The sequence below is a fragment of the Lycium barbarum genome, chromosome 1 (genome assembly GCF_019175385.1).
Source record: "Lycium barbarum isolate Lr01 chromosome 1, ASM1917538v2, whole genome shotgun sequence".
Taxonomy (NCBI): domain Eukaryota; kingdom Viridiplantae; phylum Streptophyta; class Magnoliopsida; order Solanales; family Solanaceae; genus Lycium; species Lycium barbarum.
The window spans coordinates 171,110,726-171,130,866 of record NC_083337.1 but is presented as its reverse complement, the minus strand read 5'-3'; the positions used below and the strand labels follow the sequence as shown (position 1 = coordinate 171,130,866).

At 37.8% G+C, this 20,141-nt stretch overlaps 1 protein-coding gene and 1 pseudogene across 1 annotated transcript; both read left to right on the top strand.

The window, feature by feature from the left end:
* The first annotated feature begins 13,631 nt into the window (after positions 1-13,631).
* LOC132608247 (methyl-CpG-binding domain-containing protein 4-like) lies at positions 13,632-15,021 on the top strand. The gene is made up of 2 exons (XM_060322305.1): positions 13,632-13,839; positions 14,311-15,021. The coding sequence occupies exons 1-2, from the start codon at positions 13,819-13,821 to the stop codon at positions 14,761-14,763; spliced, it is 474 nt and encodes a 157-aa protein (XP_060178288.1). The 5' UTR covers positions 13,632-13,818; the 3' UTR covers positions 14,764-15,021.
* Positions 14,903-16,269, top strand: LOC132618178 (probable LRR receptor-like serine/threonine-protein kinase RKF3; annotated as a pseudogene).
* Positions 16,270-20,141: the final 3,872 nt, after the last annotated feature.

Below are 20,141 nucleotides of genomic sequence, written 5' to 3'. Positions count from 1 at the left end.
CACTCACCATTCTTACATAATAATCTACAGCAAAACTGCTTGTCAACTTTCTCTGAATCCTTCAACAGACCTGGTTCCTCTTATACCATTCTTTCCTTTCAAAATCTATACATAGCAAATATCAACAATGCCTCACAGAGCATACGACTATTTATCACATTCTAGCCATCCGGAACTGCCAATTTCAGGTAACAGATCAAATATATCAATACTTACCGCAGTGACTTTCCATATCATCACTTACCTCCTTCCGTCGTATGTAAGGCTTATATATGGAATTTCATTTTCCTATGACTTGGCTCTATCGCACGATCTATGACAGAAAGAAGGTCAACAATCCCTAGATGCCCCGTAGCCTCCTGTTTATAAATGTGGCGCGCTTCACACCATAAACAGGACTCTACTGGACACGACTTTGCAGACAATCCCTAGGACAAACCTGGCTCTAATACCACTTTTGTCACACCCTAATCTACCTAGGGTGTGATGGGCACCCGACCCTTACTTAGGGCCGAGCGAACCCTCTGACTCTTATCACATACATACTCTTTTTGTACTTTTAAATCAAATAGAATGAAATACATAGTAATACTTTCAGAATATTCCTTCCGTTATTCTCAAATCAAACCAAAATCCATAATCATATAAAATTTATATCATAACACATGATGACATATCGGCTGATGAAGCCGCTTACAAAACCGACATCCTATACCCACGACTCTGTCTGCAAAGTCTCTACATTCGAACAAAACATCATAGCATAATACTCTGACCCGGCAACACTCCAGAGGCAAATGGAGCTCGCCAACTTCGCTGGAACATCTTCTGTAATGACTTCTACTCATCTGGGAGTACCTGCGCAGCATGAAACGCAGCCCCCGAAGAAAGGGGGTCAGTACGGAATATGTACTGAGTATGTAAGGCATGAAATACAGAAGGCAGAACCATAACTGAAACAACCAGTACCAAAGTAAGTACACTTATCCAGAATACCAAAATGTTTACCTTCCAGGCACAAATCATATACGTCGATGTCGTATGTCAGAAGAAATACAGAAAATAAGTGAATCATCCAGAGTGCCAAAAGAGCTTACTTTCCAAACACGGATCATGCATGTCAGAATCATATACCACATATGCATATAACGTGCCCCGGCCCTCCAGTGAGGGACGCGGTAAATCATATATCTTGTATGCATATAACGTGCCCCGGCCCTCCAGTGAGGGACGCGGTGAATCATACATCATGTATGCCAATGTCATGTATCATATATGCATGTAACGTGCCCCGGCCCTCCAGTGAGGGACGCGGTAAATCATATATCATGTATGCATATAACGTGCCCCGGCCCTCTTTTGCGGGACGCGATGAATGGAATCATCATATGCCATCCTGGCCACCGCCCCATCATCATATCATCATGTCGTCATATCATATGTAACGTGCACCAGCCCGCAAGTGAGAGGGACGCGGTGAATAATGCAGAGAAGTACGCACGAGAACATATCCTGGTCCGGGCTCAGTGAAGGACATACTGAGGCTTGCACGAACAGAGTAGTGCGAAACCATATGCACACAAATCAAGACTCGATAGACAAGTATACTTATCGATACCTGAAGGCTCAGAACAAGTTTCGGATCAATCGGATTTAGTATAAGAAAGTTATGAGCATTTGAAGTACAGAACTTTCTACAAACGTTTCAAAGGCCATTTCTTGGAAAATCAAGTAACAATCATGTTAGGTACCTTTCGAATATCATTATGGATCAAATCAATATGCCGCCATCATATATCATATATACATATAACAGATTCATGCGTGCATACTCATCGAACATCAAACAGTGTATTGCTGCGGAACGTGCAGCCCGATCCATAAATATAATATTTTACTGCCGAGGAACGTTCGGCCCGATCCAAGACTATATGCAAAAGTTAGAAACATTAACACTTACAGAACCATTTTAAAAACATAAACTCTTCTACTTGGCTCATTATCCAATTATGCAATAATCTTAACCATAGTAAGTATACTCATATCAATAGGCCAATAAGAATCGTAGACAAACTCGGAAACTTATTAAATAGAGCTTTGGAATCATGGATACGTATCGAAACCATATGAAGTGGCTTATGGAGATAAAAAATATTAGCCATCCTAGTGGCTCTAAGATTAGGAATATCTTTGGAATCATACATATGCGTCATTTACTTGTTTCATAAAGATCATGCCAAAAGAAAGAAAATAATATATAAGAAAAGGATTAAACCTTACCTTTTCCCTTAACTTCTCACTTGGCTAAGATTTGTAACTTGTAAGAATATGTGTTTTTCTTGCTCCAATGATCACTTCACTTTGCTAAGGACCCTTCAATAGATTGTTTAGCTAGAAGAAAAAAAAATTTGATAAAAATTTTCCAAGGTCCTTGTTGGTTTGGACATGGCCAAATGGCCTTTGGTTTTTTTTTCTCCTTCTCTTTTGTTCTTTAAGGTTCTTGAAATTTCTAAAGATAAAGATGAATAAGATGACTTAGTCATCTTTTTATTTTGTCCATTAAACTTCTAGGTGGGCCTAAGCCCACTCCAATTGGACGGCCCAAATGGCCCCTTTAATTCCAAGCCCATTTTTTTTTGTTTTGTTTTTCACTTCATGAAAATTTAATTTTTTTCAAATTCCAAATTTGCCCTTAGTCTTCCTCTATATTTCCATGAGTCATATTGCGAATTTCCCTTTTTACCCTTAACCTTTCTTAATATTTCCACTTCAAAATTTTCATAAACAACTTGTGTCTTAAACAAAACCAAAATATAGCCTTGTCCTTAACTTCTTGCAATTGTCTTGAATTATCCAAAGGTACAAAATGCGGGATATAACATTTATGATTTTATTTTGCAAGTTACAAGCATGTTTTCAAGTCAATTGCAAATATATGATTATGAACTATTGTATTACTCATAAATCAAGAACATGTTTACAAGCTATTTCATGAAACCATGTTTACAAGTTATTTTGTGAAATCATGATTACAAGACAAGTACAAGTTAATTCACGAAATTCATGGGCTTCTTAGCCAACTATATTATGTTCATGTTTTTGGGAGTTGCACGAATTACCGAGAAGGCTCAGATAGCCTGAAACTATGTAGCCACCATAGGACAAGGATCGCTCCGCCCAGTTAGGACGATACCTTAATTTTACACTGAATGGATCCATCAGGCATGTTACCACCTTATACCCTGGCAAGGTATAGGGGCTCTGCTGGTCCGGCGAGGTACCAGACTCCACGTATCCACGTGGTGATATCATGTGTCGGTTTATGAAATGCTCTCCCTACTTATCATATTTTTACTTATGTTATATATATACGTATGTACACATGCTCATGTTCATGTCAAGGTTTTCAGTTTCAGTTCTTATCATGTTATTCCATGTCCCATGTTGTTTCTTTCGGTTACTTTACATACCGGTACATTCAATGTGCTGACGTCCCCTTTTATTGCCCGAGGGCCTACATTTCACGATGCAGGTACGGATTTACAGGACGACACTTCTGCTCATTAGGATTTGCACGTACCAGCTTATTGGTGAGCCCCATCTCATTCGGGGTTTAGACATTGTATTTCTTTATTTAGTTTTGCATCTAAAGGTATGCTGGGGGCCTTGTCTCAGTAAGTATGTTTTCCAGTCAGACTCATGATAGAGGTTTCATAGACTAGACAAGTCAGTTATGTCATGTTAGACATTTGGAGTCGTATAGCCAATTTGTCTCACTCATGTTTAAACAAGTATTCTATTAAGTATTATGACTTACCATGTTTTATAAAAGCTCATCATGCATTCACGTTATATTCCGCTTATGTTATGTATCATGATGATTCAACAGGCCATGTGGTTCGCTCGGTCACATGTTGTCAGGCACCGAGTGTCGTGTTACGTCCAGGCCATGGTTCGGGGCGTGACAAGATTAGAGAATGGAGGAAGAAGGGACTGATACAAGTTAAACATGTGCTGATTGAGGGCAACCAGCTTGCTGATTTTTTAACTAACTATGTTTTTTATTTTGCAGGTACTCTTAATTTTGAGATATTTACTGATTTACCAGCTGCAGCTAGGAGACTTGTAAACATGGATAAAATGCATCTGCCAAGCTTCAGATTTAAAACAGTAATTTCTAGGGAGCCAAATTAAAGCATGCAACTCAAAAGTTCAAATGCAGCAACTCTAAAAGCTGCAGATCATTATTGACAGGAATATTAAGGTGGAGGTATTTCAAGATCAAGTTTATCTGCACTTGAGTCTGTTACTAAGCAAATTCTATCCAATGTGTGGTATTAACTTCATGTTCAGCCTGTTGGAAGAATCTCCTTAGTGATAGAGGATAAGTACATATAAACTGCCATATTCAAATACTTTCATCTTCAAGGTCAGGAGACTCAGATTATATACAGCTTTGGCTAGCATAAAAGGCTTGATTTTGCACAGTTGCAAGTTGGAAGGATACTTCTGTTGGCATTTGATTACATAGCACCTGGTGAGAGCTTGAGGTGACTGAAACGAAATCAAGCCAAGGCTTGGAATGGTCATGCATACATTAGGCTAGATATAGCTACTTAGGCTGTTTTACCTTTGATTTCTAGGCACTTTTGGCCTTGTAATCTTTTTTGCTTTTTACCTTGTTGCTTTCTTTACTCTTTCTGTACAGAACTTTAATTTTATAAAATTCACAACTATGCCTTGTGCTAGTTGTTTTATTAAAAAAAAAAGTTTATTAAAAAAAGGTATTATGTTATTTGTTTCAATTAGATATTTTTAAAAGATAAAAGCATAAATGCAGCCCACTATTTTATTGAGCTATCACTTGAAACCTAAAATATTATTAAAACTCATCTATGACAAAATAATCTTTATTGTAAATGAAATTACTTTAGTTTTTCAACGAGTGGCGACGAAGTTGTTGGGAAAAAGATAGCTACTAAGAAGTAAGAGATATATCATAATATATGATATAAGCAAATTTTACTGCCCTACATTTTCTCCTACTCCACCTTCTTCCATTATTTCTTCATTGATAGACTGTTTCTAACAAAAGAAAAGGAAAAATTAACAAAATAAAAACGGGGAACGTAAATCTTAAAGATAAGAGTCATCTTTAATTTTTCTTATGTAGATAGATCTGTGAATCTACATAAAGATAAAAACAATATAACAGTCGTCCTAGAATTGTATTATGGACTTTTTGTGATTATAACATTACATCAAGAACCTCAAGAGTTGCCTTATATCTCTTCAATCTTTGAACAATTAAGTACTTTATGTTGGAAATCTTACGGAAAATACTTCATCGCTAACACGTGTAGGGACTTTTCTTCATCACGAATACTTGTAGGGACTTCTCTTCATCACGAACACTTGTAGGAACTTCTTTTAAGCTTGAGGAAAATACTTGATCACGAACACTTGTAGAGAATTCTTCGTAGCTTGAGGCATGCCAATGGCACTGTCCTTAAGGATATTTCACCCGGTATGGGTGTATCCCCCAGGATTCAACAAGCTCTTCTAGTACAAAACTATGAGCCAGAATCTAACAAAGATTCCACAAAGTAGAAAACCCAACACACTATAATCTTTAAGGAAAAATGTGTTTTTGTATATGTCTCTCGTAGAAAACCCAACAGTACAAATGAGAAGTATTTTTCCTATGTTTTTCCCTGTTTAAAGATTAACTCACAAGGTAATATATATAGCAACCATATGGTCTCTTCCAGATTCTAAAAGTTGAAGGTTCAAAACGGATAGTCAAATATAGTAAATGTCTTTAATGGTTATTGAAATGATTAACGTTAGAATGCCAGTAAATGTGATGGCAAATAACAGTTTTATCATCAAGATCACTTAGTCAATTCAAGATATTTAATTCATTAAAACAACCTAATAACTATACAAAGTATCTGTTACTAATGTATAAAATAGATTGTTAGAAATAGTCCTTTTATTTCAAGATATTTAATTCTTTAAAACCACCTAATAACTATACAAAGTATCTGTTACTAATGTATAAAATAGATTGTTAGAAATAATCCTTTTATTTTTGAGATATTAAATAGAAAATAATATTTTTCTAACACTTTATCCTCTTAGAACCCCAAGGTGATCTCGGCCTTCAATTTGAAAATTTGTTAAGGAAAACTTCCACTTTCAAATATCTGGAAGGCCTTTTACTACTCATGAAAAATGAGAAAGAATATATAGAATTTAAAGAATAGATTAGTAACTGAAAATATACTAATGGGATCATTATGGTAATATTTTAATGTATTAAGAAACTAATAAGAATGAATACAATGTAAGTGAAAAGGAAAATAAAGAGAATACCTATGATTTAAACATAAGAATATAAAAGAAAGTCCATGTTCTCTTGTCATGACGCAGCAATGCGTGCATAGATTCCTGCACAAAAACTTAACTCAAACATTGTATTGTTATTTCCTTGACCGGTAATTAGAAAAAATGGGCAGCGAACGTGAGCAGGAAAAGATCATTACACTTTCTGATATATGTTTCTTCAATACCTTCAATAGTGATTTTTTGTGGTTGTGTATATTCTACTCTTGATTGTTTCTTTTGGAAGATTCATCAATCATCTTGTGAGTGGAAGGGAAAAGTATGTCAGGTAAAGATGAAAGGAGAGTTAGAGAAGATGGAAAGATGAAGATTACGTGGTGGGTCAAATAACAGGAGGTTTGACGGGAAGTTTTAATTTAAGAAGTTGGTGAAAGCATTTATCTTTTCGAAAGCGGTGCTTCTTTCCCGTAACGATGTGTTTCCTTTTTACAGGAACAACAGGTTTTTTCTAAAATTCATAAAAGAGGGAAAAAGGCCAAAAAAAAAAAAAGATAAATAGAGTTCCTGAGTTTTCGTTGTGCCACGTCACGGGCCTATGTCTTGCTTTTATATATTTATATAGATACAACAACAACAACCCAGTGAAATCCCACATCGTGGGGTCTGGGGAGGGTAGAGTGTACGCCGACCTTACTCCTACCAAGGTAGGACGACTGTTTCCGAAAGACCCTCGGCTCAAGAAAAACATAAAAGCATAAAAAAAGTCAGATAAGGCTAAGAAATTCAAAGCGACATGGAAAAACAATAATATAAAATAAAATAATGCAATCGACACAGATACCACAGGATAATCAAAGCACAGAAAATAGCAGATAATAGCATAAATCGGAGCACAAGAAATTATATTGCGATACTGCGACTACTAATAAGAACGGATAACGAGACTATCTACTAGCCTTCTACCCTAATTTGGGTCCTCCAAACCCTCCTATCTAAGGTCATGTCCTCGGTAAGCTGTAATTGCGCCATGTCGTGTCTAATTACCTCTCTTGAATACTTCTTTGGCCTACCCCTACCTCGTCTGAAACCATCCATGGCCAACCTCTCACACCTCCGCACTGGGGCATCTGTGTCTCTCCTCTTCACATGACCAAACCATCTCAATCTCGCTTCTTGCATCTTGTCTTCCACAGAGGCCACCCCCACCTTATCCCGAATATCCTCATTCCTAATCCTGTCGCTCCTGGTGTGGCCACACATCCATCTCAACATTCTCATCTCGGAAACTTTCATCTTTTGAACGTGAAAGATCTTAACTGGCCAGCACTCCGCCCCATACAACATAGTCGGTCTAACCACCGCTTTGTAGAACTTGCCCTTAAGTTTTGGTGGCACCTTCTTGTCACATAGCACTCCGGAAGCAAGCCTCCATTTCATCCACCCTGCCCCAATACGATGTGTGACATCATCGTCAATCTCCCCGCTGCCTTGCGCAATAGACCCAAGGTACTTAAAACTACTTTCCTTCTGGATGGCCTGGGTACCAAGCCTCACTTCTACGCCAGCCTCCTGAGGTGCTTCACTAAACTTACACTCCAAGTACTCTGTCTTGGTCCTACTCAGCTTAAACCCTTTAGCCTCTAGAGTATGTCTCTAACCCTCCAGCTTAGCGTTAACTCCGCTATGAGTCTCGTCGATCAGGACTATGTCGTCTGCGAAAAGCATACACCATGGCACCTCACTTTGAATTTGTCATGTCAATCCATCCATCACTAAGGAAAATAGAAACGGACTAAGAGCTGATCCTTGATGCAACCCCATCACAACTGGAAAGTGCTCTGAGTCTCCTCCTACTGTCCTTACTTTGGTTTTGGCTCCCTCATACATGTCCTTGATCACCCTAATATACGCCACAGGTACACTTTTAGCCTTCAAGCATTTCCATAGGATCTCTCTTGGAACTTTGTCATAAGCCTTTTCTAGGTCGATGAATACCATGTGTAAGTCTCTCTTCCTCTCCCTATACTGCTCCACCAATCTTCTCACAAGATAGATGGCTTCTGTAGTTGAGCGTCCCGACATAAATCCGAACTGGTTCTCTGAAATAGATACACCTCTCCTCACCCTCATCTCCACCACCCTTTCCCACACTTTCATAGTATGGCTTAGAAGTTTGATACCTCGATAGTTGTTACAACTCTGGATATCTCCCTTATTCTTGTACAGAGGGATCATTACACTCGCCCTCCATTCTTCGGGCATCAATGCCGTCTTAAAGATGACATTAAACAACCTAGTCAGCCACTCCAAACCTGCCGGCCCCGCGCTCTTCCAAAATTCCCCAAGAATCCCATCGGGTCCGATCGCTCTTCCCCTGTACATCCTACGAACAGCACCCCTAACCTCCAACCTTAATACTCCGACAATACCCAAAATCACGCCGCCTTCCTGTATATTCTAAATCTCCCAACACAATGTCTCTGTCCCCTTCTTCATTCAAGAGTTTGTAGAAGTATAATTGTCATCTCCGTCTAATGAGAGTCTCCTCTACCAATACTTTGCCATGCTCGTCCTTCATGCACTTTACTTGATCCACATCACGTGCCTTTCTCTCCCTCGCCTTGGCTAGCCTGAACAATTTCTGGTCCCCCCCTTTCTCTTCTAGTTCAGCATACATGCGTTCAAAAGCTGCCGCTTTTGCCGTCGAAACCGCCAACTTCGCCTCCTTCCTCGCCATCTTATAAAGCTCCGTGTTTGTCCACTTCTCCACCTCATCCTTGCTTTCTATCAACTTCGCATACGCCACCTTCTTTGCTTCCACTTTCCCTTGAACTTCTCCATTCCACCACCAGTCTCCTTTATGCTGGCCACGACTACCTGTCGAGACCCTTAACACTTCCCTTGCTACCACCCTAATGCAACTAGCCGTCTTATCCCATATACTGGTCGCATCCCCACTACTATCCCAGGCCCCCATATCCTTCAATTTCTCTCCCATCTCCAGTGCACTAATCGTGGTCAAACTACCCCATCTGATCCTAGGTCGGTCATCCATGACCCTCTTCTTCCTCGTCCTCTTGATCCCTAAATCTATCACCAAGAGCTTATGACGGGTCGTAAGATAGTCGCTCGGAATGACCTTACAATCTTTGCACAGACCTTTATCATCCTTCCGAAGGAGTAAAAAGTCTATCTGGGTTTTAGCCACCGAACTACGGAAGGTTATTAAGTGTTCCTCCTTCTTTGGAAAACTCGAATTGGCTATCACCAACCCAAAAGCTCTTGCAAAATCCAAAAGTGAGACTCCTCCTCCATTTCTGCTCCCGAAGCCAAAGCCTCCATGCACATCATCATAGCCTCCCGAAATAGGCCCGATGTGTCCATTGAAATCGCCTCCCACGAATAGCTTCTCAGTAGGCGGTATGCCTCCCACTAACTCGTCCAAATCCTCCCAAAAGCGCCTCTTCTCCTCCTCGCCTAAGCCCGCTTGCGGCGCATAGGCACTAATAATGTTCAAAGTGAGTCCTTCAACGACCACCTTAATCGACATCATCCTATCAGTGGCCCTCCTAACCTCTACCACCTGATCCCTTAATTCACTATCCACTAAAATGCCCACCCCATTTCTATACTTCGACCTACCAGAGAACCACAGCTTATACCCGTCTACCTCCTTAGCTTTAGGACCTACCCATTTGGTCTCTTGGATACAAGCTATATTAATTTTCCTCTTCTTAAGAATCTTATGGACTTCCCCATTAACATCCCAATGTTCCAAGAACCTACTCTCAACCTAGACGCTCCTTTAACCCATTTACCCCTCCTAACCCTCGCCCCCGTCCCCGAACGAGAACATGACCCTAGTCTACCATCACTAAGCGAAGCCACAACAAAGAGTATGAACTAATAAATTCAAAAGTCTAAAGTTAGCAAAATGTTACTACAAATGTATGGACAAATAATGGATATAGCAACCGGAGGTACCAACTCCAGTTGAACTGAACCTGGTCGCAGCCGGAAAACACTGTTCAACGTCCGAGTTACTGTTCACTGTTGAAATTATTTTCCCAAATACCTGAAACAGGAGGAGAGAAGAGGGGGCGAAAGAAAAAAAGGACCAGGAAAAGAAAAAGGGAAAAAAAAGACCAGGAAAAGAAAAAGGGAAAAAAAGAAAACAGTAGGGAAAAAGAGGGGGCTGCCGGAAAATGGTGCCGGAAAATTCTCCGGCGATGGCGCGACTAAGTTCTTGCAGCGCCAACAGCAGCTAGGAAAGAAAACAAAAGAAGAGAAAAGGGAAAAAAAAGGAGAAGAGAAGAAGAATAGGAGATGAAGAAAAGGGAAGGAGAAAAAGTAAATCTGGCCGGAAAAGTGGCAGGCGTTACCTGATCGCCGGAGTTACCTGGTCGCCGGACGCGGTCTGGTCGCCGGACGTGGTGGCAGGTAGGGTGGGGGGGAGAGGCAATGTTACCGTTGAGGGTAAAGGGGGAGAGAAGAGAGGAGAGAGAATACCTATGATTTAAACATAAGAATCTAAAAGAAAGTCCATGTTCTCTTGTCATGACGCAGCAATGCGTGCATAGATTCCTGCACAAAAACTTAACTCAACATTGTATTGTTATTTCCTTGACCGGTAATTAGAAAAAATGGGCAGCGAACGTGAGCAGGAAAAGATCATTACACTTTCTGATATATGTTTCTTCAATACCTTCAATAGTGATTTTTTGTGGTTGTGTATATTCTACTCTTGATTGTTTCTTTTGGAAGATTCATCAATCATCTTGTGAGTGGAAGGGAAAAGTATGTCAGGTAAAGATGAAAGGAGAGTTAGAGAAGATGGAAAGATGAAGATTACGTGGTGGGTCAAATAACAGGAGGTTTGACGGGAAGTTTTAATATAAGAAGTTGGTGAAAGCATTTATCTTTTCGAAAGCGGTGCTTCTTTTCCGTAACGATGTGTTTCCTTTTTACAGGAACAACAGGTTTTTTCTAAAATCCATAAAAGGGGGAAAAAGGCCAAAAAAAAAAAGATAAATAGAGTTCCTGAGTTTTGGTTATGCCACGTCACCGGGCCTATGTCCTGCTTTTATATATTTATATAGATAAAACATAAAAATGATTTTGTACATAAACGAAAGCAACAAATTATAAGTGGGAAAAGGGGAAAGTAGCCGCGATTAGAAAACCCTCATTGGAAAGTGAAGAACCAATGTTCTTAGTTAAGATCATAGGATCTTCTTTCTCGCGCCGTTGACTCCAATTGATGGTGTTCCATTTGAGCTCCGAGTCTCACTTTCAAGCTGAATATTCCAGCTTTTACATATCCCTTGCATGACTTCTTTCTCAAATAAGGCACTAGCAGCTTATCATTGTTGATTAATCTTCTCCCCTCCACCTCCAAATGTTGAAAATAATTAATGCATACTCTTCCATGATCTAAAGCTATATTGACAAGATAATCAACCACTTTATTTCCTTCCTTAAGAGTGTAAATAACAGTGACATTAATATCCCTTATTATCTCCCAAATCTCATTCATCAATGCCACTATCTGTCATGGTTCTTCCCAAGTCCTATGAATCACCATTTCCAATACCAGTGATTGTATGCTTCTTAAATATACCGCGCTTTTAGAATAGCCATTGCTTTTGCTTGGATATTTGTGCATTGATCATCAATCATCTCTTCTGCCTGAGCATGAATAATATTTCCTGTTTCATCTTTTATAAAAAAACCTCATGCACTTCTTCCTAGATTACCCCTTGAAGCACCATCAGTATTACCTTTTTATCCATCCCTTATCAGGAGTTGCCACATCACTTGCCTTATCCTGAATTTAGGGGTATAATATTGTAGCACTGGTACCAAATCTCTCCACCTATAAGGGGCATACTTAAAATTGCTGCTCCTTACCTTCATGAATAGAACAAAATTATGCATGATTTGGTATATGAGTTGAACATGAGATATCTTCCCGCCATGTTTGATAGCATTCCTCATCTTTCATAATTCCTATAAAATAATAGCATGAATAGCTTTATAAAATATACATGAGGATTCATTGGAGCTTCCCACCATGAATTAATCAACAGAATAATCTGCAATCCCTGAATGTTTATACCCACTGGTGCAGAAAACTGTTTCCACACAAACTGTGCTACTAGAGACTTTAAAAACACATGATGGAAGTTTTCCACCTCTGGAACTTGGCAACAGAAACATCTAGATGGCAATTGAAAATCCCATTTTTTTCACCACATCATCTAAAGGTAGCATATACTTTTAGAACCTCCATAGGAAGAATAAATTTTTGCTAGACAACTAATTAATAAAATTAAACTATAAGATAAAGGCAAAATTTGAAAATAAAGATACACAGAGATGCTGACCTAGGAAAGTGCCACATCACCGGGTCAATTTAATAAGTTGAATTAGGATATTTTACCAGAATTTAGAGTTTTTGGGTTCAAAACTTGTGACCAAATACATAATCATTATATACTGAGTTTGCAATTAAATATTTACATATACTCAATGGATTTTTAATACGAATATATGATCTTAACAAAAGTAATTGGATTTTCCCAAACCCATAACTAATACTCTCCCGTCGCCCTTGATCTTAGTATATTTCACAAGAATGTTCATATCAACATTCTTCAGCCTTTTAAAGTTTTTTCTTAATTATTGAATTGAAATAAAAAAGAATCTGGCAAAGCATCTGTTAACATAAGCTGTTATAATTTTGGTACTTGCAAGAATTTTTTCTCCAGATCGGGTTGGTATTCAGTGTACGGTTTGTCTAGCCCATGCTTTGCATAAATATCTCTATTTCCAAAATACAACGAACACAGGAAAGAATCGACGAGACGCGTATTTTCGAAGAGAAAATCATAATGGAAAAAGCGCAAGGTAGAATTCTGAACTCAAAATGTTAAAAGATGCATGAGTTACTACAATCACTTCAGTAGGAGCTGCTGTTAGTCTTGAAAAGAGGCGCGAAATCCATGTTGGCAAAATAATTATAACTTCCCGATAGAATTTATGTGGATCAAATACTTTTGAGACAATTCTAGTAATACAATCAATATACGCATAATTTACAGCAATTACTTCAACAGAAGTTATTGCCGGTTCTGAAAGATGGCGCGAAATCCATCATCGGCAAAACAATCGTAACCTCCAAATAAAATTTCTTTCAGTAATAGAACAACAGCTATATTTACTACAATAACAATCTTTTGCTAAGTTATATATCAAGCATTGAAGTAGGATTCAAAAAATGGGATTAGATTACATAATCCTAAACTATTAAAGACCCTACTGTGTAATTTCCATACGTGTGTCCTTTGTTGGAGCACTATATAAATCAGAGCAAGTCTCCATTTTGGAAGTAACACAGTCGACTCTCTCACCAAAAGATTAAAAATAACACAGTGGGCTAGCCGTTTTGATTACACTCAGAATTCAGAAATGGCTCCAAAAACTTCCAAGGTAATTTTTCTTGAAATTTCTAACGAATAAATCCTCTTTATAGTTCTCTGTCGATTTACTGATTTGAAATAATTGAAATGACATGAGTACTTCTGAGTTTTGCTGAATCTTGAAAAAATTAATAATTAGAAACAGAGATCTGGGATGTCACGTCACATCCTCAATGGTTTTTTGGTAGAAATAGTGTTAATTTTTCATTTCTAGAATGATTTGCTACTCTTTTGTTCTTTAAATAAAATTGGACGTTCTAGCTTTTTATTTTGTGGCAGACGTTATATCTATATATTTACTGTTATGAAATAATAGAAAACACACCGGTGCCTCTGGTTTTAACTGGATTTTTTCAGAAACAGAGATCTCGAGTGTCACCAGTATCTTTGATTTTTTGGTAGTAGTGTTTTTTTATTTTCCTTTTAGAATGACTGCAATTTCTGAACTTATGTTAAATTAGTCGATTTTGTTTTGTGACAGGCATCATCGAGGCGGGCAGGTAAATCATCGATAAGTATATGGGCAGCCCAATGTGGGAAATGCTACAAATGGAGGAAAATTTCAACACAAGAAGAGTATGAGGAAATTAGGTCCAAGTTTAATGAAGAACCGTTTCACTGCGAAAACAAATCCAATGTTTCTTGTGAGGATCCAGCAGACCTTGAGTACGATTCTTCACGAACTTGGGTCATTGACAAGCCCAATGAGCCTAAAACCCCAACAGGGTTTAAGAGAGAATTGCGTCTTAGGAGGGATAACTCAAAAATGGATGCTTATTATTTCACTCCTTCGGGAAAGACACTTAGATCTACTACAGACGTGAGTACTTTTCTTCAGCAAAATCCTGAGTTCAGTGAGCTGTCAACCAAAGACTTCAGCTTTACGACCCCTCACATTATGGATGATACTATACCCTCCACAAGCACTAAATGAGGGAGTCGATGGAGCTGAAATTTTAGGTTTATTTGCTCTGTAGACACTGTTTTTAGACTGCGGGTATGCTTAAATGCTCAACTTATTCGCCATGTATTGTTCTTTTTCATCTTTTGTTGATATAAAAAATCTCTTATATATGCAAAAATCATCTTTTTTGTTGGTATAAGTGAAGAAAGGAAAATATCTTGGCCTTCTTTTCTTTGATTTAGCTGATAACTTGATTTCTCATTTCTTAAGGAGAAAAACTTAGAAATTTTCCTTCTTTCCTTTCTACTTGAGAGGCTATTGCACTGCTACATCCCCTTTAGAGGGTAACCAGAGGATTATTGTTTGTGATTTGGTGAAAAATGGGAGTCTATATAATCATTTATTTGGGTTGAGTTGGCCTATTAGGCAGAAATTTGCAGTTGGCACGGCTAGAGGCTCAGCTTACTTGCACAACCAGCTATCGTTCATAGGGATATAAAGGCTAGTATTATACTACTTTTAGATGAGAATTTTGAGCCTAAGGTTGCAGATTTTTGATTGGCAAAGTTTAACCCCTAGGGAATGACCCACCTGAGCACTCGTGTTGCTGGGACAACGGGTTACATAGCACCTGAATATGCATTGTATGGTCAATTGACAGAAAGGAGCTACGTTTACAGCTTTGGAGTCGTACTTCTTGAGCTTTTTAGTGGGAAGAAGGCGGTCATAGCAATTAATGATGGAAAGCCGACACTTGTTACTGATTAGGCGTGGTCATTGGTTAGAGAAGGGAGACCATTAGATGTTATTGAGGACAATATTCCAGATTTGGGTCATCAAGAAATTCAGGAAAAGTATGTTATGGTAGCTGTTCTTTGTTCTCACCCGCAATTGTATGCGAGGCCAACAATGGGTCAAGTCGTAAAGATGTTGGAGGCTGACACTCCAGTTCCATTTATACCAGAGAGACCAATTTCTTTAATTGCAGATCTTGATGATATCGAGAGGTCGGTTAATAGCAGTAGTGGCTCGGGTTATATGTCCACATCTACAGGCTATCAGCTGTACACATCTGAGCATAATGGAACCCCTGGAAGATAATTGTGATTCAGTCTATAACATAAATTGAGCTGCATTGAATTATTTTGAAGCACAAGATTAAGATTTTTTTTTTTTTTTTGTGGTCCCAAGCATAAGATTAAGATATGTTACCCAGAAAATGTACTGGTTAGATCCTTTTTTGGTTCATTTGCAGTTGATTTGTTAGGAACAAATGAATTAGAACATCCACACAAATTGTAGGGTGAAATCTCATGTCTGGTAAGTACTCAATTTATTGGGATACATATTATAGGATTGTCACGTGCTTATTTTACGAAAATATATATGAGTTTTTCATTAAATGGAGAAGCTGCTCTCTATCGGGACTTTTACCATGCCCATGGATCGAATTTGAAACCTCGTTAAGGATAGAAGTTATCTTATACATTGGATCGTATGCAAATGTGCTTGGAGTTTGTAATTGGCAGCCAAACTATTTCCAGGCATGCAAATTGCGTGTAGTAACACATTGTTTATCAAGTTACTGTATTAAAGATGTTAAGTTTCTAGATAACTCGAAAACAAAGTTTTCCAGAAGCGTACAATTATGAAATACCTCGGGTAAACAAATTTAAAATAAGATTCCAAAACAAGATGCTCAACTACGTTTGAGCTGGAAGTTAATTATTAAATTCATATTCAGAATTTCCCAAAGGGCAAAGGTTCAAATATACCCCTCAACTTTGAGGGGTATATTTTCCCAGAAGGAACATAGTCTTTTTAATACTTAGCCATTTTTTATGGGATAAATTAGTCCCAAGATTATAATCGTAGAATTATAATATCGGGATAATTTTGTCCACGTATCAAACGACCATTAATAGGATCTAGGTTACAATTTTCCTAGCCATAAGGTAATTAATTGATAGAATTTTATTCCTTATGCAGCGTAAAATCAATAAATAAATGATATATTTTTTTATTAGTTAAAATTTTGCTGTCCACTAGGTAATCAATTGGTAAAAGTTTTTCCTTACGCAGCGTAAAACTAAAAAATACATGATATATTTTATTACTCTTTAGACTTGTATAAAGTAAGTGTCAAGTTCCTAATAAAATAATTGTTCTTCGTTTACATTATCCTACCAAGGAAACTATAGATCATATTTAGGATTCTCAATTCATTCAAAATGATTCCCCTATTTAATTTTTGGATATCATAGTGGGAAAAGGATATCCTCCTGTATAATTATGCCTTGAGAAGTAATAATGGATTTAAGTCACGAGCATAGGTGCAACATTAAAATTTGGATTATTTTTCTGGTACTTTATTCAAAATTTACTTCTATTTCTCTAAATAATACTTGTGGAACTCAAGGTATATTTGTACAAAGTACTCCGTCCAGTCCATTTTATTGGTCTGCTCACTAAAAATAGATGATTCAAAATAGTTGTCATTTTAAAAAATCAAGATATAATTAATTTTTAGTTTCAAGCTTCCCTCTTAATCAATAAATATGGAGAGGGGATTAATATGGTGAAAAAGAGAATAGTATTAAATTGAGATTTAAGAATAATGAGAATTAGTTAAGTTAATGTTTTCTTAAGGGGCGTGCAAACAAAAAAACATGAGAAGTAAAAAAGGACCGGCAGGATAGTAAAGATGAATATCAAACTAGTATAGTGACTTTTGAATTCCTATCTTTTGAACTTTGAATTGGGATATGTTAGCTCGAATATATAATCATCGTATACTGAGTTTGGAATTACATATTTAATGATTTTTTAATACGAATATATGATCTTAATAAAAGTTACAAGGTTTGTCCAAACCCGTAACTAATACCCTCTCGTCGCCCTCCCCGATCTTAGTATATTTCACGAGAACGTTCATAACAACATTCTTCAGCCTTTTGAAGTTTTTTCTTAATTATTGAATCGAAGTAATATTAAAAAAAAATAACTAACAAAGCATATGTTAACCGAAGGTGTTATAGTTTTTGTACCAGCAAGAATTTTTTTTCTCACTATCGGGTGGTGTTCAATGTACCAATTGTCTAGCCTATGCTTTGCCGTAATGGAAAAAGCGTGAGGTAGAATTCTAAACTTGAAACGTTAAAAGGTGCAACTCAATAGGTGCATGAGTTACTACAATTAATTTAGCGGGAGCTGCCGTCGGTTTTGAAAAGTGGTGTGAAATTCATCGGCAAAACAAGTATAACCTCCAAATAGAATTTGTGTGGATCAAATACTTTTGAGACACTTCGAGTAATGTGAGCAATATGTGCATGAGTTACTACAATTACGCCAGCGGGAGTTGCTGTCAATTTTGAAAAGTGGCGCGAAATACATCATTGACAAAACAATCAAAACCTCCAAATAGAATTCTGTAGATCAAAGACCTCTGAGACACTTTTAATTATACAATCAATAGGTGCATGAATTAGTACAATTACTTCAACGAAAGCTACTATCGATTTTGAAATGTGGTACAAAATTCATCACTGGCAGAACAATCATAACCTCCGAATAGAATTTGTGTGGATCAAATACTTCTGAGACACTTTTAATAATACGACCAATTAGGGGCGGAGCTAGCCTTTCGGTGTGGGTTCGACCGAACCCAGTAGCTTTGGTTCGAACCATATATTTGTATTAAATTTTTTGTCAAATATGTACAAATTATTAATTTAGAACCCAGTAACTTTAAAGAATTAGAACCCTGAACCCACAAATTTCAAATCCTGACTCCGCCTCTGCGACCAGTAGCTGCACGTGTTACTGCAATTACGTCAATAAAGTTGTTGTCGGTTCTGAAAAGTGATGCGAAATTCATCGTTGGCAAAACAATCATACTCCGAATAGAATTTCTTCTAGTAATACAAGAACAACTAAATTTACTGCAATAATAATCATTTGCTAAGTTATATATCATGCATTGAACTAGGATTCAAAAAAACAACATTAAATTACATAATCCTAAACTATTAAAGACCCTACTGTGATGACCCACCATGCCATCATGCCACATAGGTGCCACTTGGTACATATATTTGCCTTGTGGAATAGTAACATAACAGGAAGACTAGATAATGAGCCCGTTTGGATTGGCTTATAAGCTGTTTTAAGCTTTTTTGAGTGTTTGGCTGGCCAGCTTAAAGTCATTTTGTGCATAAAATAAGCCCCAAAAAATAATTGAACCTGTTTGACTTAGCTTATTTAAAGCAGCTTATAAGCTGAAAGCCAAAAAAAATAAGTTAGCCTACCCCAACTTATTTTTTTTGGCTTATAAGCTGTTTCCAACTTATAAGCTGCTTATTTTAAGCCCATCCAAACAGGCTCAATATGGGAAGATTTTAGAGACATATGGAGAATTCCCTTGGAAGACCCTAGAATTCCATGAATTTGCATGGAAAGTCCTTAGAACACTCTAGTTGCGTAGAGATTTCTAGAATAGAGGCTTATTTGTGAACTTGTACAATAATTATTATTTTCATATTAGTCCCTAGTTGAGTAGTATAAATAGAGGGCCATTCATTGTAAAACCATCAATCAAAATCAATCAAGTTCTCTCTAATACAAAATAGTTCCTTTAGCAAATTTCTCTTGTCTTCCTTATTACAATTGTCTTAGCAATCTTAGGTATAATGATCTAGGCTAACTTAGCATAGCAAAATCGTGAGCAAGTTGTCAACTGCCGCACGTGCGCTTAGTTAAAGACTAAGGACGTGACAACGTAGTATCAGAGCAAAGGTTGTGACAAAGGGAATAGGAAACGACGGATAAATCAACGTTGCTAAAATCCAAGCCAATGTCACCCAGGATGCCACTAGCAAGAAAGGCCTTAACAAAAAGAGGGATGCCGCCAACAAGAGCTAGGAGGTGCCACCAGAGGTTGTGTCAAACGTAGGGCTTACATCCCAAGAGCCATCTACCACTAAGGCGAGCGAGGATGACGTGGAGGTCCTATTCGAGGATGTATCGCTTGATAAGGAGTGGGTTATGTAGGTTAATGTGAAAACGGACGTCATCGAAATATTTAGCCAACGTCTAGGGAAAATGGAGGGCACCATTAGTGTTCTTGAAGGTTGTGTAGTACATATCAGAGACTGCCATGCTATGGTGGAGAATAAAGGTCGTCGATGCTGAGAGAGTTTATGCACAATCAACACGTGGGATCAGTTCAAGAACGTGTTCAAGCGACAATTCTTCCCAAATAATTTCTTGTACGAGGCAAGGTGCAAACTTAGAAAGTTGAAGCGGACATGGAGCATACGTGACTATGTCAAGGAGTCCACCACTAGGGGTGGGCATGGTATGGTAGATACCGAATACCATACCGAAGTATATAATAACATATACAATTC

Excerpts from the sequence above, each read along its gene's own strand:
- LOC132608247 (XM_060322305.1), top strand. The coding sequence starts at position 13,819 with ATGGCTCCAAAAACTTCCAAG. Across the intron at positions 13,840-14,310 it reads TGGCTCCAAAAACTTCCAAG|GCATCATCGAGGCGGGCAGG; the intron begins GTAATTTTTCTT and ends GTTTTGTGACAG.